General features: G+C 40.4%; 1 protein-coding gene across 10 annotated transcripts in view; it reads right to left on the bottom strand.

Moving 5' to 3' along the window:
* Nucleotides 1–18,430, bottom strand: part of Efcab3 (EF-hand calcium binding domain 3) — a 492,651-nt gene that overhangs the window by 52,688 nt on the left and 421,533 nt on the right. For all 10 annotated transcript variants that reach the window (XM_039086123.2, XM_039086125.2, XM_039086126.2 and 7 more), the window contains 11 exons: nucleotides 17,205–17,258; nucleotides 13,493–13,597; nucleotides 12,078–12,131; nucleotides 10,302–10,406; nucleotides 7,927–7,980; nucleotides 6,825–6,929; nucleotides 4,344–4,397; nucleotides 3,581–3,685; nucleotides 2,512–2,565; nucleotides 1,392–1,496; nucleotides 737–790 (listed from right to left, as the gene is read on the bottom strand). In XM_039086123.2, the coding sequence (XP_038942051.1) occupies nucleotides 737–790; nucleotides 1,392–1,496; nucleotides 2,512–2,565; nucleotides 3,581–3,685; nucleotides 4,344–4,397; nucleotides 6,825–6,929; nucleotides 7,927–7,980; nucleotides 10,302–10,406; nucleotides 12,078–12,131; nucleotides 13,493–13,597; nucleotides 17,205–17,258 (849 nt within the window). The remainder of the gene's footprint in view (nucleotides 1–736; nucleotides 791–1,391; nucleotides 1,497–2,511; nucleotides 2,566–3,580; nucleotides 3,686–4,343; nucleotides 4,398–6,824; nucleotides 6,930–7,926; nucleotides 7,981–10,301; nucleotides 10,407–12,077; nucleotides 12,132–13,492; nucleotides 13,598–17,204; nucleotides 17,259–18,430) is intronic.

The following is an 18,430-nucleotide window of genomic DNA, read 5'->3' as shown; positions in this document are numbered from 1 at the left end:
TGCTATCAGCTGTAGTTAATTGTCAGAAGTCATCAGCTCTGGCCCCAGAAGAGCAAAAGAGAGCTGAATTGGCAGGAGCTACCAGCTTTTGGCCTACCAACTCTATGTCTCACCTCAGTTTAACCCTGTGTCAAAACTGGTTTTGGACCGAGTATGGCTAAATTGTACAGATTGGCTTCAAACTTGAAAATCTCAGCCTCTGGTAGCATTTTAATGTATAGCCTTCTAATAAAAAAGAACACACTGGGTGTGGTGGCCCATACTTGTAGTCCCATTACTTAATTGGCTGAGATAAGAGGGTTGCTGCAACTTGGAGGCCAACCTGGACTGCAAAATAAATTTGAGGCCAGCCTGGGCTACAGGATAAAATCCTGTCTCAAAAAACAAAAAGAACAAACAAACAAATAAGAACAACCACACAAATTAAAAGGACAACGTCTACAAAAATAGGACACTTAACCTATGTCTCTCAAAGTTTATACAAACAGAAGCAAGTTATAAGTCATATTGATGGATCAATAAATTGACAGAAAGCAAAGCTGGAACATTTTAAGAGTCAACACTAAACATAACCTTTTCCCCCCCTTGAGACAGGGCCTTGCTATATACTGCGCACAGGATTGGAATTCACAATCCTCCTGCCTCAGCCTCCTAATAAGTAGGACTATAGGCACATACTACTACACCTGGCCAAAAATTTCCTTTTTACTTGCTCTTCCACATGCATCTCACTTACCTTTGAGATCCTTCACGTGTTCTAGCAATCTTTTTTTATATATCTTCCCACCAGCTGCAAGGTAAGATACCATTCAGAATGTGAATTAATCACTGAGAAGATTAATAAGACAGTGTAAACACAGAACAACATCTGTAATTTCGGGAAAATCCCCTAATCAGCCCACTAATTTGCTTGGAAATTTCCTTTCCCTATTATTTAAGAATGAAACCAAATATGAAGAAGTGTGTTTTACCTGCATAAGTGTCTGTACACTTATGCAAGGAATACATGCAGAAGACGGTGTAGGATCTACTGGGATTGGAATTACAGTTGGGTTTGAGTTGTATGGGTGCCGAGAACCAAACTCTGGTCCTCTGCAAGAGCAGCAAGTTATAATCGCTGAGCCATCTGTCCACCCCTCTTCTTGGTCATCATGGAGAGTTGAAAGTATGCCCAGGGCATCAGGAACATTCAACTTTGACAGCAGAGGTTAGTGAAAGAGATTGCCAACCTTCGAGGTTAGTGTGAGTGACAAGAGCAGGCAACAAGATTTCTTTTACAGTGAGAATCTGTTTTCTTAACGGTTTTCCTCATATACAAAAGTGTATCATTCTAGAAGTATTCACCTCTATGGCCCTGAATCCAAGTGTGAAGAAGTGACTTCAGTACTCACTGTAAATGGACAGAGCTTTCTGCAGCTCCTTGAACACATTGTCTGGGAATACCAGGCCCATTTTCCTTAGCTCGTTTTTCAGATCATCAATATGAACCTTATCCCCTTTAGAAAGATGCAGATTTTTAACAGGTAAGAATTTTAGCAATGGATGAATGATTTTATTTATTCATTGTGTGTGTGGCCATGCAAGCATGTCTGAATGCATGTGCATGTGGTCAGCCTTTAATCTTCAGCTGTCTCTTCTTTTTTGTTTTTGAGACAGGGTTTCTCACTGGGAAGTGGGGTTTGCTCGGTAGGTAACACTGTCAATGAACTTCAGAGATTTGCCTGACTCTGTATCCCTCGTACCTGACTGCAAATTTATGCCACCATGCCCAGCTTTTTCTGTGAGTTCTGGGACTAAAGCTCAGGTCTTCCTCTGAGGGCTCTATTGACTGACACAAGCATGGATGATTTTAGATCATGGAAAGGTTATTTAAATTGCTTATGTGTCTTCAAAGAAAATTGTTAAGCTGCATAAATTCAAATGGCATGTGAATGTGTCATTTGTTAATAGAAGGAGAATTTATACTTTAATTCACAAGAAGGGGAAGCTCACATTCCAGATACAGATCAAACACCAGCATATTATCAGAGTTTCAGAGGATGTTATGTAGCAACAGGTCTACAAAATCTTCACTTTGAACAGTGTTTTTGCTGTTTAGACAGCAGATCTAATTCTTAGTAGCTCCTTCCTGAATATTCTCTCTCTCTCTCTCTCTCTCTCTCTCTCTCTCTCTCTCTACACACACACACACACACACACACACACACACACACACACACACACACACCATCCTACACAAGCAAAACTCAAATCTAATAGTAAGATTGTGGAACAAATAATCATGCCATTTGTAGCCTCAAAAGAAAACTAATGTTTAAATATACTATTTTTTTCTATAAAATATTATGGCTTTAGTTAAGAATGGATGACATTGGGGTTGGGGATTTAGCTCAGCGGTAGAGTGCTTGCCTAGCAAGCGCAAGGCCCTGGGTTCGGTCCCCAGCTCCAAAAAAAAGAAAAGAAAAAAAAAAGGACTAAAGAATGGATGACATTTTAATTATAACTACTTACCAGTAAAAGTTTTTGATTTATCCATTAACACACTTAATTCAACCATTTTATTCTCTGAAAGAAAAGACAATCCAGGCATAGAGACCCAGTTAGATTTGGGAAAGTAACAAAAAAATACTTATTGCAAAGTGCTGGGATTCATCCATCTTTCATGGTTTCTATTTTTAACTATTTTAGCTCATGAAAAAAAGAAAAAAAGATGATGGAAATTTAAAGACTCACCCACCATCTAATACAATTCTGAAATAAGGATAGTATATCCCCTTTAGCCACCCATTTTGGGGCTGAATTCCAGATCACTCTCATGAAGACCCTGGGCTGAGGCTTATCTCTTATTTTCTTCCTAGTAGATTATACTGGCTTTGCCATTTTGATATTTTTTGTCCAGTTAAATTGATCTTATCAAATCATTAATGAACTATTTCATTAAAAGTGGGTATGCAAGTTTATGCCTCTAATTCTAGCATTTAGGAGGCCAACAAAGGAGGATTGCTATAAGTTTGGAGGACCTTGGGCTATAATATAAGACAAAATGAACAAAAACAGGTAGATGTGAGAAGGAAGACATATGGGTGACACACATTTGTTAACTGGCAGCATAGAGTATGTGGACACAATGAAATGTTGCTTTTCTAAGAGACTTTAAAAAAACTCTTAAAAAACTCTGTGGTGGTTTGAATATGCTTGGCCCATAGAGAGTGGTACTCCTAGGTATGGCCTTGGAGGAAATGTATCACTGTGGAGGTGGGCTTTTAAGGTCTTTTCCTATGCTCAGGCTCCTCACATTGTGGAAGAGACCCTCTTTCTAGCTGCCTGGAAGCCAGTCTTCTCCTGGTTGCACTTGGAACAAGATGCAGAACTCTCAGCTCCTCCATCACCATGCCTGGCTGGACACTGCCATGTTTCCCTTCTTGATGATAATGGACTGACCTTCTATAAGCCAGCTCCAATTAAATGTTTGCCTTTATAAGAGATGCTTTGGCCATGATGTCTCTTCACAGCAGTGGAAACCCTAGCTGAGACAAGGCCTTACACGGAAGCCCTGAAGAGTGGTATCTGAAATACTCACCATCGATGGGTAGATGCTGTATCAGGTCCTTATGGTCGTCCTCCTCAAGTTCAAATCCTACATTCTTCAAAATCAGTGGTATATTAGAGGCTTGAACTTTTTTCCCTTAGGAAATAAGGAGATGGGAGTAAATACAAGTGATTCCCACTGTGGAAGATGTGAGCTTTAAGGTTCTGGAGAGGGGGTCCAGAGGGTTGGCTCAGCGCTTAGCAGCACTCCCTGCTCTTAGACAATAACACACACATCCTATGGCTCACAGCTGCTTGGAACTCCAGCTCCAGGGGAGCTGACTCTCTTCTGGACTCCATGGGTACCTTCACACATACCCACAAACGAGGTGCATAATTTTAAAAATAAAACAATTCCTCATAAAAGATTATGGATATTAAAGATTACGGATCCAATCTCAGAGGGACAGAGAAATGCTGGCTATTTCATGACCCAGATTGGTTGCTGTTGGGAAGAGAAATGGCTCCCTTTTCACTGAGGTACAAGCTTCAGTTGAACTGATTGCAGATGAAGATAAACTTTAATAGAGATAACCTCATAAATGAAGACAAGCTCAAGTTTGTTACAGTGACCTAGAACTAACATTGCTGCTCTCAGCTACAGTCAAACCAAAAGAGGAAGGTTCTGCTGAGGGCCACAGTGAGTTCTGAGGACAGATTCAGAATCAGAAAGCTAGCAGCCATGGAATAGCAAGACTCTAACCAGTGAGACTTAAATAAAGCAAATATGAAGTCCCTGTCCTCAGAGCTCTTACCTTTGATCTGTGCAACACTGTCCAGTAATCTCCTCTTAAAGATTTTTCCATCTTCTGTAAGACACAGTGAAACAGAAGAAAAAAGATGAGAAACATATTCTCTCTCTTTCTCTCTCTCTCTCTCTCCCTCCCTCCCTCTCTCTCTCTCTCTCTCTCTCTCTCTCTCTCTCTCTCTCTCTCTCTCTCTCTGTGGCAAGCAGTTATCCGCTAAGTTACATCTTTAGCCAAAAATGTCTATAATTTATAAGACACTTTTATACGACTCACCTAGTCGTTTATTGTTTCACCCTCAAACAACAGCAGGAGGACTGCTCTCAACATGCTAAATCTGAGCTGCAGCTGGAACACGTGGCAGCCGATAAAGCGTGTTACAAACACGTTTTCCCTCTTTTGCTTTCTTCTTGTTATTGTAGTTTAGCTTCATTCTTTCTGTCTTCTCTCTACCTATCTGGCATACCTATGTGCCCATGAGGCATACCTATATATTTGGCCAAAATGGCAGACCCTATAAAGGTATATTAAATATAGTTACCAGATAGGCACGAAAGCACATGCCTGCCTCTTTGCATTTGGGAAGCTGAGACAGGAGGATGAAGTGGAAAGCTAAGGGTTCATTAGAAAGTCAGTTGTGTTGGGTGGTGTTTTGCTGGGGCAAACATGTGCTGGAACGTCTTCCTGAAGTGGACCCAGGTGAAAGGCTAAGGAAGACTTGTGAAGAAACATTTGCTGACGTAGACACAAGTGAAGATGTTCTGCTAAAGCAAGCGTGTGAAAGGACACTTGATGAAGGATTCTTTGCTAATGATGTGCATGTACTGGTCCTCTTTACTTTGCATAGTTGAGCTCCATTTGTTGGGACTCCATAGTGAGAAATGGACCAAAAAGACTTCTGGTGGTCCACTTCCTCAGAGTCAGGTTAATTGGCAGAGTGATGTCAGCTGAGACAGACCCATGGAGGACACGTGATGTTTGGAGGGAGTTTAAAAAGGACTGGACGGACAGTGGCAGACGGTGAGCCTCTCTTACTGGTAGAGCCAGCTGTACAACACTCGCAGGTCTAGCATCTTCAATGATTTTTGCTTTGCTGAGAGAGGTACAGTTGAGAACTTTTCCTGGCATTACTGTTGGCCCTGGTCTCTCCTGCTGACTTGTGCTAAGATTAAGGCCTGGCTGTCTCTGCTAGGTCCTGCCACTGCTGCTGATTCGAGTTTGCTATCCGAATCCTACCGAACTGGACTGCTGACATATCTGTGAAGTGTTTGCGAGTGAATTGAGCTGCCGCTGCTGACCTGGACTGCTGATTTCCAGACAACACAGACAGAAGTTGCTCCAAAGAACCATTTCTAAATAGGCATTTCCCCCATATCCTTTCTTTCCTACTATCTCTGGTGGGTGGTGGGCTAAAAGGGAGGTTGAAGCATCATTAAAAGCAGACTTTGAAAAAAAAGTTATAGGAGGATCATGATTTGAGGTCAGTGTGGGCTACATAGTGAGTCCAAGGCCAGTCTGAGCTATGTAATGAGACTCTTTTGGGACAGAAAATGGGGAATATCCACCAGCACAACATATCCTCATGGGTTCTATCTGTCCACAGAGAGCTCCAGCCTGTGGACCCTTCATGTCCAGCACGTGTTGGTTATAGTCTCTAATGTAGGCTATCTGCCTCTCCTTGCTACTTGCAACAGAGCTAAAATGCTAAGAAAGATGCAGGGTGTAGTCAGCAGTAGAAGGCTTGCTTAGCATGCGGAAGAGACCATCTACATCACCAGCCGTACTAAAGAGAGGAAGGGAGTCAGTGATGGGAAGAAGGGAGGGGTTTGAGGGGGGAGAGGAAGAAGCGAGGGTGCCAGGGAGCAACTGGTTCCTTGAGAGAACAGTAGTGGGGGCAGTTTTGGGGAGGGGGATGGCAGACACAGGGAATGGGCAGTCTTAGGTACATGTGACAAGAATTCAGATTCCTACAGAGTTTCAGCCACTCAGGATGCCGATGCTCCTCCCTCCAGGATCTTTGCCGATGTGCAAGCTTGGGGACAAGTGGGACAGAAACAATGGGTGCAGGGAAGGATGCACAGGTGATAGAGCTCCAGGACCGACTGTCCCCACCCCCACCCCATTAGCCAATGTGGGTGATCTGGAGGTAGAACTTTTGAGGGCTTCTGGGTTATGCCACTGACGGGAGTGGCTGCTGCCTGCACAGCCACATGATTCACAGGGATTTACAGTTCGTCGTTGGATTGCGGGGAGATGGGAGGTTTCCCAGGGGACAGACAGATGTGAAGTATACCTCAGGGAGTTGGGGGAGGGGCAGCAGGATTTAGCCAGGGCCCACTTGCTGAAAATAAGAGAGAAGTTTCTCACTTTCAAATCAAAACACAAACAAGAACAGAGCTGCTTTTTTTTTTTCTTCTAGCAGTTCTCACCCAGAAGCCCACAATAACCCCATTCACTCCTCTGAACGCCGGCAGCATGCTAAATACTCACTGGAGATGGGCAGAGTCTTCAAGAGCTTCCATTCTTCTTTCTCTGCGAGTGGGATTCCCATGTTTTCCAGAACGTTTTTTATGTCTTTGATGTCAACTTTTTCTCCTTTAAGAAAATGGGAACTATTTCAGGACAAGAGATAACAATTTCAATGTAAGGAAAACAGACTGACACACAAGATGTTTAACCCCAAGAGGAAGCAACTACAAAGATGTGAGCCAATGTCACTAATCTGGGGTCATTTGAGATTCAGTATCTGAAAGCCTTTTTCTGAGACGGGTAAGAGGACAGCATTCGTCTCCTGTGTGTGGGTCAGTGTAGTGTGGAGCAGTGTAGACGCTGTGTATCAGCTGACGACTATTGGAGCTCCGGTTTAACCTCTTTCCAAAATTCACATAGAAATGTCATCTGCGATACAAGGCTGACAACAGTTCATAGGGGTTTCCTGCATGAGATTATGGACCAATGAAGAGGCCTCAGAGAAGAAGGAGGCCCCGTTTTCTCTGTCCATCATTGTACTCAGTGAGAGGACACAGTGTCCAAGACACCACCCTAAGTTAGGCAGGAGGTGGCCTAAACCTCAGCAGATGAGTGTGTAAGTATTTTCCTGTTGGCTTTTCCAGACTCCGCAGTGATGAGAAATACACATGAATTGTTTATATATTACTCAGACTGAGGTATTTTGTTTTATAGCATGAGGGCATTAAGACGGATGCTATGGGACTTATATAATTCTATTTGTGTGTAAAAAGCTCTTGTTTCTACTTAGTGGCCTGAATTCTGGGATTAGTTGTTCATACTGATCATATTCATGATGCAAAAAATTTGCACTATGGTAACTTACATTTTGGTCCTTCAAACACTAGTGAGGTCAATATTGTTCTGGGTCAATCATTGAAGTTAATATTTGTTTCTGAGAGCTCTGTACTCCTCCTGCATTTCTAATATTCAGGACTGCTATCAATGAGACAAAATCATCTATAGGTAGATAAGGACCTGAATGAACTTAGTGGCTTGTGGAGGAGTAGACTGCCACTTAAAAGAGGTGACTTTCCACAGAGCTCTGGGTCTCGGTGTTAGAACATCTTACATGAACTCTCACCTGTGAAAGACTTAGCTGCGTCCATCAACACATCCAAGCTAACCTTTTTACGGTCTGCAAGAAAATTAAAAATTTAGATTCAAAGATGAAGAGACTAAAAAAAAAATCACATAACGTTCTTGAAATATAGCATATAGAATTACAGCAAGTTTTCACACCTTTGTTCAGATTCCTTTATCTTTTAAATCAACAAGAACATGTAATAGGGAGAAGGCTCAGGTTGTAAGTATATGTTTGTTCAATGGGTATTGTTCCTCTTTTCTTCCCTAAGCTGTTGGCTGCCAGGCCTCCTCCTAGCATTCTGGGGAGTGGAGTTTTGTTGGTGGGTTCAGACTTTGCCCTGTGTGTTTTGTGAAAGTAGAGACATGACAGAAGAACTCTTCTCAAAATGTGGTTCACCAGCCTCCCGAGCCACCCACACTCGGTACCTCTATCACAGTCAGTGTCAGCATTTGTGTTGGAGACTGGGAGAGCTACCACCATCCCAGAGTTAATGGCATCTGAAGGCACCAGCCATCATTCTGTTCTGTGCTATGGGTACTCATAGTGAGTCAATGTCAGTGTCACTTAAGAATCTCCTTGATAAAGTAGCAAAGTTTTGTTTTGTTTTTTTGAATGTGTGTGTGTGTGTGTGTGTGTGTGTGTGTGTGTGTGTGTGTGTGTATGTATGTGTGTGTGCGCATGTTCGGGTGCTGTGTGATATATTCATGTGCAAAGGCCAGAGATTAACCTTGAGTGCCATTCCTAGGAGCTGTCTATCAAGACAAAGTCTCTCCCTGAGATCTGGGACCAATTATGTCAATTATCCCAGCAAGTCCCAGGGACATGCCTAACTCGACTTCCCCAGGGCTTACGCGTCTGGCACACCAACATCCAGCTTTTTGCATGGGTTCTGCGGATGGAAGTCAGCTCCGTGTGCTAGCACAGAAAGTGCTTCATGGACTGAGCCCTCTCCCCAGCTCTGCGTGTGATCTTAAAAAGTACTGAACAACTAAATGTGGTGATTTTTATGGGATCCGTATATGTCAACGGTGTGCGAATGACCAAGGCATGTTGCTATGAAATCAGACCTGGGGAACGATGAAAGGCCAAGGAAACTAATAAGGTTTAGGATAACCGAGAACTGAAGAGGTTTGTAGATATCTAAATGTTAAGACGCTACTTGTTGAGTTTTGGGATAACAGCAAGGAAAAATATTTGAAAAGGCTACCAGATGCTTTCCTTGCCAGTTACTTCCACCTGTATAAACTCAGGTTAATGTATATATATTATACATTATACATAATGTATATATATTATACACACATATATATTAACCAAATCTAAACTAATCCAACAGGGCGGGGGCTGCAACTCAGTGGCTGAATGCATTCCTACCATATGTGAGGTCCTATGCTCCATCTCCAGCACTGCTTAAGCCAGAATAAAATAAAACAACCAAAATATTCCAGCACATTGCATGATAGAGTATATATGGGGGTCTAGCCACACATTAAAATAATTAATAGTAATGACAGGCAATTCTTCACACCTTTTGGCCTTGTTTTAAGAAGCTATTTGCATAAAATGTATTTTACCACCTAATAAATTTATCATCATTTTAAAGACTATTAAGAGCCAGGCCTTCTAGCACGTACTCGTAATACCAGCACCCAGGACTGAGGCAGGGGGATTAGGAGTTTGAAGGCAGCCTGGAACCTCATAGTAATCTCCTAATCAGGCTCTATGACAAGACACTGTCGCAGAGAAAAACAACAACAACAAAAAAAAAACAAACCCAAAAACCACAACTTCAGAGTTTAAAGAATTAATATGTGAACATTATCAAAATGTTTTAGTTTCTAATGTAATAAATATTGCCAGCTAATAATTTATAAAAGAGCACAATCAAGTTCTGGATCAAAAGAGTCTGAGGGCCCCTAGTGAGGCCGGCTGTTTTCATGTTTTGTAGATATGTTTCTTAAGGATTCATGACATTAATCATCAGAAAATGCATTTTCAAATTTTTAAAACGGGGTCTTACGTTGTCCTGGCTGGCCCGGAATCTCATCATGTGGACCAAGTTGGCCTAAAGCGCAGAGATCCACCTGCTTCTGCCGGCTGAGTGCTACGCACGCCACCGTGGCCCACACACTTTCAATTGGTAGACAGTATTTTTTTCTCTTTATTCCTCGTCACTGTTTCCCTATCTCTTAAGTTTCTACATTCTGCCTATTTCTACACCAGTCAGCACTCCATATTTGTCACCAGTGTGGTTTTGTAGGAAAGGCCTTTGTTTCTCTCAGGCCCCGAGTTTCTTTCCACGTCCCGTCTTCCCTTGCAACTCTCAGACTGGACCAGACATTGTCTGTGCTAAAGGTGTCATGGCTGCTCACCAGTCACTGGCAGGTGATCCCGCAGGTCCTTTAGTTCTTTTGATTCCAGTTTGAAACCAGTGTTTTGAAGAACGTTTTTCACATCACGGGCATTTACTTTCCCTCCTTCATAAAGACAAGAGATAGGAAAATTGTTACAAAGTGAAAAATTTGGACTGTTATCCCATACCCAGAGGTGAAAGCCAAAAGAGCTAATTACAGCAAGTCACATGGTAGTCAGGAATGTGCCTCCATAGTCAAACGTCTGAGAGAAGTGTGTGAGGGGGAAAAGGACACTCTGGCAATTCTGGTGACTTAGGGCAAAGAGAATAATCAGGTTATTCTAGATACAAAGTAAGATTTGAAACTTACTATAGCAACAAAAAATAACCTCCCAAATATACTTTTACATAAAAGGAAAACTCTGGTTAATGAGAAAGAATTGTTGAAAACTACTGACATGGTTTATATTGACTTAACCCAATGAGTCATCTATAAAGCATCCATCTATCTATCTATCTATCTATCTATCTATCTATCTATCTATCTATCATCTATCTATCTATGTTAAACATTAAATGTTAAAAAAGTGAACTGCAGGGAAATAAGGAGGAACCAAAGAGTGGTTGATAAAATTTACACAGAAATGAAAAATGTCAATGTATTAAAGTCGATCCTAGTAATGTGGGCCTGTGGGTATGTGTAGTCATTGCTAATGGGTAGAGCTACATTTTGGGATGACGAGGTGTTGTGAAATTGATGTGGTGTTTGTTGTATAACTCTATTGGGTACTGAAAACCCTTGAATCATGCCCTTTGAGTGAATTTGACAGCATGTGAGGTGTTTTCAACATTTTTTTCATCTTATTTCAACCTAGCATATGAAAAAAGAGGCAAATAACCAATCAGGAAAATACTGTGTATATGATAATGTGCTTATAGTTACTATAGAAAAGGATCATTAGAATTAGTAGAAATAAATGTTCAGCATACAGAAGGATGATGAACAAATGATCCTGATAGGAAATTCAAAGCTTGGAAGGAATGTGCATGTCTTAGTAAGCATTGCTACTGCTGTGGTGAAGCACCATGACCAAAAGCAACTTGGGGAGGAAAGGGTTTACTTGGTGTACAATAGTCTATTGTTGAAGGACATCAGGACAGGACCCTAGCAGGGCAGGAACCTGCAGGCAGAGCTGATACAGAGACCATGGAGGGGTGCTACTTACTGGATTGCTCTTCATGGCCTGCTCAGTCTGACTTCTCATTGAGCAAAGGGCTGGGATCTCCCCCATCAATCGCTAATTAAGAAAATACCCTTTAGGCTTGCCCACAGTGATCTTACAGAGGCATTTTCTTATTCCCTCCTCTCCTACGACTCTACCTTGTGTCAAGTTGACAAATCTGGTCAGCACAATATAATAGCTTTTTGTTTTCATGATAAGGGAAATAATGTAAATCACAGTTTTATTTTTAATAATGAGTGAAAATGTTCATTTTTATGGAATCAAATTAGCAAGAATCCAAATACGAGAAAGTGATATTTTAGTATTAAATATAAGATGAATAAAGCATGAGTTCAATTAAAAATAGACATGCACCCAAGAGAAACAAGAGATGAGCATACTAAAAAAACTAATCTATGATTCCATTTTTCCTATACATTATTTTACATTCCAGATTATTCTTGAATACCTAGTAGATATCAAATAATTATTGAATGAAACTCATCATTTTGTAATTTTATACTTTAAAGGAAGTTTCAAATTTTATCGTTTTCATCTTTTTCTCTACTCACCTTTGAAGTTCTTCACACTGGAGAGTAGTTCTTTCTTGAGCACTGTTTTGTCATCTGGGGATAAAACACAACTGTTTTCGAAGGATGCGGAAAGTCTATGTTCATGCATACCCAAAGAAAAAACTTAGAAGCGTCACGATTCCTTCTCAGTGAAATAAAAGATACTTAGAAAAAGTCCACCAAGAACAGAGTCAGAGGTAGTGTGCTTGCCTAAGCACGCCCAAGACCCTGGTCAGCATCCTGCTCTGTGAGAGACCTCAGCACGGTGGGGGTTGAGCATAAAAGCACTGAGAGGTACCCAAGTGCACTGAAGGACAAAGCCTTTTCTGTTTTCTCTTCTTTAATCTGGCTTCATCTTCTTTTCTTCTGCAGTTTTTCTACCAGTTTGTCTTTTTTTTTTTTTTTTTTCCGGAGCTGGGGACCGAACCCAGGGCCTTGCGCTTCCTAGGTAAGCGCTCTACCACTGAGCTAAATCCCCAGCCCCTCCAGTTTGTCTTTTAATTTTCTTCTGGATCCATAAGCCTTTTATTTCTCTCAAAGGAACAACAACAACAGCAACAACAACAATCTGTCTTAGGATAAGACTTTTGCTCTAGGGTACCTTTTCCTGAACCTAATCCAAAGCCCAGAAATTATAGTAGTGCTAGCTGGGAGCTTGGCAGAGAGCTTGGAGCAAGAAGGGGTCAGCAAAAAGGTTGGGAAGCAGGGGATGAGGGAGGTGACGAGAAGGTGAATATGGAGGAGGTAGAATCATATGCACGTATGAAAATGTCATAATGAAACTCATCGTATCGTATACCAAGTGGAATAAGTCATAAAAACTTACTGAAAAGAATCAGATAAATGCTAGGTAGGAATGGGTCCCCCCCCCCCCCTTTTTTTGCCAGGAATTCACTGTGTAGACCAGGATAACCTTGAATTTGTGGTATCAGGTTACCTCTGCCTCTGGAGAGCTGGTTGCTCCTGGGCCAGAGAGATGACTCAGCAACCAGTGTTGAAGAACTGAGTTCAGTCCTAGTGCTCAACACCATGGAAGAGAGAACCCAATTCTACTACTGCTCTCGGACCTTCACATGTGTACACCCACATGGCTTATGCTCGTGTGTACACATACAAAGTAAAACAAACAAAAATTTGGGGATTGCAGACCTGTGTTATTATATCTAGTACAGGATTGGGTCTTTTTTTTTTTAATAAATCTTTCAAGCTGACAAGGAATATTTCAAACATTAGAATTAATAGAAAACCTCAAAATACAAACTTTAAAATCAAAGTGACTTTTTCTTTTTAACAGCAGGAACTTGGGACGATGGAAGACGGTCTCCATGTCATCTGAGGTTTAGGACAGATTTCTGTCAACACTTGCTGAATGAGGACATTTTTAGGTGTCCGTGAAAAGAACACGGAATACTTACCAGAGATAGGTAGTCTTTTGAGGAATTTTTTGTTCTCTTTGTTTGTCATTTTTATTCCCATGTCTTTCAGAATGTGTTTTACATCTCCCGCATGAATCGTGTCTCCTTTAGGAAGAAGAAAACACTGTTGGCTGAGACTATAGAATCACATATTTCATAATATTATATAAATTCAATGTGTGCATATAATGCATGCAGGACTCATCCTTGTAAATTCAAGGGAAAAAGCAAGTGACCCAAGGAGGAAGGCATTTTATTTCATCTGGGTGTAGTGGTGCATGCCAGAAATCCCAGCACTTAGGAGGCTGAGGCAGGAGGATTGGGAGTTTGGTCAGTCTGGGCTATGTAGCAAGAACTTGTCTACAAACAAACTCAATCAAACATACAATAATTAAAGAAAAAAAAACAAGAAAAAGAAGATTTAACAAGTAAATGAGACTCTTGAAGCTGACTTGTCTAACAAACACAGTGGAGGTCATATAACTTATCAGTCATTTAGATGTTTTGTGATGGTTAATAAAAGCAATTCAACTATTAAAATAACAACTCTATTATTTTCTTTTAAAAGAAATTTATTTTTAATTATGTATAGACCACCGGAGTCCAAAGTTTGTGCACCTGAGTCCAAAGACCAAGGAGGCTAGAAGAGACCATCTTATCCCCTAGAACTGGAGTTACAAGTGGTTGGGAGGTGCCTGGTTGGGTGTTGGGAACCAAGCTGGAGTCCTCTGCAATAGCATCAAGCACTGTTGACCCCTGAACCACTTCTCCAGCTGTAATAATTCTATTATTTCACATGTTTCATCTAGCCACTCCACTGCCTCCACTTTCCTCTTCTTTTGTTTCTACTGTGGCATGTATGTAAAATGACAACATTAAAAACATAGTATATAATTATTTTGAGATCAGGAGGTCAAGAATCATCCAATCCCCCAATTACAGATTTTATTTAGTTTTTATGTTAGCTTACAAAGTCACTGATGTCATTATGGTATTTTCCATCCTACCCTGTTTCCTCCTCTCCTTTCCTGTCTCATCTTTCTTTCTTTCTGGTACTACGTAGCCCAGGCTGGCCTTAAACTTGCTATGTAGTGGAGGATGACCTTGAACTCCATATCTTCCTATATCAACAGCCAAGTGCTGGGATTATAGGTCTTAATCTTCTTTAGTCCTTTAAATTCTTCATGGTGGTGGCTTTTCTCCTCCTTGTTTAGGTTCATCATTAGCATTGCTTTGTATATTTAAAATCCGTCACTAATGAGCTCTCTCCAGCCTGATTTCTTTCTCGACAGGTTTGTTATTGGTACATGGAAAGACTACTTAATTTGCATGCTGATTTTGTATTATACTACCTACTGAAAATGTTTTCTCAGGTCTAAGAGTTTCTGGAATAGGTTTCTGAAAGAGGCTTTAATGCCCTTTAAATATAGAATTATGTTGCTATCGCAAAAGTATACTTTGAGTTCTTGCGTTCTTATTTATATCCATTTTCTTTAATTACTCAGACTCCAAGCACTATATTGATTAAGAAGTCTGAGAGTGGATACCTTGTCTTGGTCCTGGTTCTAGAGGAAACCAGCATTTTTCCTATTTACTATGATGCTCAGTCCAAGTTTGTTGAGTGCAGTCTTGATTTTCTGGAGCACATTCCTTCTATTCCTACTCTATTCAGAACTTTTATCCTCTTGAGTTGATAACGTGATTTCTGTTCTTCAGAGCATGTGGTGTATTACACCTACTGGTCTGAATATGCAGAACACGGCTTGCATCCCAGAGCTTAGACCAGTTTGATCGTGACCTCTGACAGTAAAGTGCTCTTGAATTTGATTTGTAGGCATTTTGGTTTATGCACCTATGTTCATCAAATTCTTGTTGTTGTATCCTTAGCCTGTTTTGGAATCAGGATAATGCTGGCTTTGCCCAATGAGTCTGTAAAATGAATTCCTTCCCTGTGTCTTTTGTAGAACAGTTTGAGGAATATCTGGGTTAGCTCCTCCTGAAGTGTTTGCTAAAATTCAGCAGAGAATCCATCCGGTTTAGGACTTTACTTTGTGGGGAGAAGCTTTCATTGTTTCTTCGATCTCATTTTTATTTTTAATTTTTTGAGTATGTGTGTGTGTGTGTGTGGTTTATGAACATGTTTGTTTAGGTGTATGTATGTATGTATGTATGTATGTATGTATGTATGTATGTATGTATGGCAGAGGTTGACTTCAGATGTCTTCCTCTACTGTTGTTGACCTTTGTTTTTGAGACAGTCTTTTACCTAACCTGGGATGTACCAATTGGCCAGACTATTTGGCCAATGAGCTCTAGGGGTTTGCCTGTCCTCACTCCTGGGTCACAGACATACACTGACACATCTGGCTTCTTCTTCTTCTTTCTTTCTTTCCTTCCTTCCTTCCTTCCTTCCTGCCTTCCTGCCTTCCTGCCTCCCTGCCTCCCTGCCTTCCTGCCTTTTACATGGGTGCTGGGGATCTGAACTCAGGTACTTTATTGACTGAGGTACTTTTCTAACCTTCTCAACCTTGCTTCTTGTTCTGCATCTGTTTAAGTTGTTTGTATTCTTATGCTTTGATTTTGGTATGTCATCTCTGTCTAAGAATATATCATTAAAAACCACCAGATTTTCTAACTTTTCTTTTGGAAATTAAGTTTTTGAAGCATTCTCTAATGGTGTTCTGGATTTTACTAGAATCTGTTGTAATAAATTTTCCCTCTAACTTAATTAGTTAGGATCTTCCCTTTTTTTTGGTAAGTTTGGCCTTTTCGAAGAAGCAACTTTTTGCTGGGCAGTGGTGGCACACACCTTTAATCCCAGCACTTGGGAAGCAGAGGCAGAAGGATCTCTGTGATCAAGGCCAGCCTGGTCTACAGAGAATGTTCCAGAGACAGACAGGGCTATACAGATAAAATCTGTCTCAAAAGGACCAACAACAAAAAAAGGTTTTATTAATTCTGAATTATACCTTTAGTCTTCATTAATTTCTATCCCAATCTTTATTGATACACATTACTCTTGGCTTATACTTGATCTAACTTTTCTAAGACATTGAGTTCTATCAGTGGGTTGTTAAATTGAGATCTTTCTGAGTTTTTTCAATATAAACACTTGTGGCGATACATTTTCCTGTGAGAATGGCCTTGGAGGTATTCAAAGGTTCTGAGAAGTGGAGCCCTCATTTTTGGTTCTTTTTTTTTTTTTTTTCCGGAGCTGGGGACCGAACCCAGGGCCTTGCGCTTCCTAGGCAAGCGCTCTACCACTGAGCTAAATCCCCAACCCCTGGAGCCTTCATTTTCATCCGCTTCTAGGAATTAAAGGTTTCCTTCCTGGTTTCTTTGGTGACCCACTGGCCAGTCATTCAAAAATATACTGTCAGTCCCAAGTATTTGAGTGCTTTTGTCTTGCTATTAGTTTTATTGCACTGTAATCCAATGAGTTACAAGACACTATTTTCACTTCTTATGGGTCCATTAGAACTTCTTTTGTGAACTCTTCTTTCTTGGAGAAGATTCTATTGGCTACTGAGAAGCCAGTGAGTTTTCTGTACCTGTTGCATGGAGTACTCTAGATAGCTGTTAAGTCTTTGATCTATGGTATAGTTTAAGCCTCGAATTCCTTTGCTTTTTATTTGTTATGTTAAAATGTATTTAAATATAAAATATAAAGACCACACAAAAGAATTAATATTCATCTTAACAGCTTACTTACCTAAAGCGTTTCTAACTTCATTCATCAGCACACGGAAATCAACCTCCCCATTACCTTTAAGGCAAAGATAATAATCATAAAATAGATTTATAGAAGAATATAAAATGATTAATTGTGACTTATAAAACAGAAACCTATATTCACTCACTTGAAAACATGAAGTTAATATTTTTCCTGTCAGATCCTCATCAATTTAATTAACATAGCTACTTCTGTCTACAGGACAAAGCATACAACACTCTCCTTAAGTCTAACTTGACGATGTTGTTAGTCTTTTTTGATAAAAGGGAGTACAGGTCTACTCCTTGCTGATCTTAGAACTTCACCATGATAGCTGTCAAATCCAAGTGTTCAGTTACTGCCCACTTATAATGACAGAACTTTGTAATGACCATTTTCATATACCATATACTTACTTTCTTTATTCAGCATTTCTTAAATTAAAGTGGAAAGCCACTGGAGAAATTTAAAACAGTTTGTGAAATTGAAAGTTTTGAAAACACTGGATGGGAGGTGCTGCCCCTGAGACAACCAAGACTTAAAGTTGCAGTAGACAGTCTCTTCCGCTCTGATGTGGTCAGGTGGACACTGTTCGTACTCTTGTATTATTTGTAACACCCCAACACTGTTGGTAACACTCACGATGAATTACCAGGGATCAGTCTATATTCCTACTATTATATAATTGTTAGTGTAGTGGCTTGCAGGAGACCAATGCTACACAAACGTTTACTAAACAATAGTTATATCAAAATGCAAACACATTACATCTAATAAACTTACCTTAAAACGAATATATATATTTATCTTAGATGCAATACTTATTCTTGCTTTTTAATACTTGTCTTCTTGCGTCAGCCTGTAGGCCTATGTCATCACACCTGTCTCTGATTAATTTTGTTCTTACTGGCAATACATTACTCTAACATCTTAACTTTTTAAAATCATAACAACACGCTGCAGCACAGCACAGTGGTTCATTTCTAGAAGCCATGTGTGGTGGCTTACACCTCTAATCTCTGCCCTTGGGAGTCCAAGGAAGGAAGGGCACAAGTTCAAGGTTAGCCTGGGCTATATAGAGAGAACTTGTCTCAAAAATTCAAAAAGGAAAACAATTCTGTGACCAGACTACCTGAGCTTTCTTGGCTTCACCACTTTCTAGCTCTCTGAGTTTTGCTAAGCAACTTCTTCATTTCTTTGTATGTAAAATAGAGGCAAAAGCAGAA

The sequence above is a fragment of the Rattus norvegicus genome, chromosome 10 (genome assembly GCF_036323735.1).
Source record: "Rattus norvegicus strain BN/NHsdMcwi chromosome 10, GRCr8, whole genome shotgun sequence".
NCBI lineage: Eukaryota > Metazoa > Chordata > Mammalia > Rodentia > Muridae > Rattus > Rattus norvegicus.
Note: the sequence above shows the minus strand (reverse complement) of the source record. Positions and strands in the feature narration are given on the sequence as shown.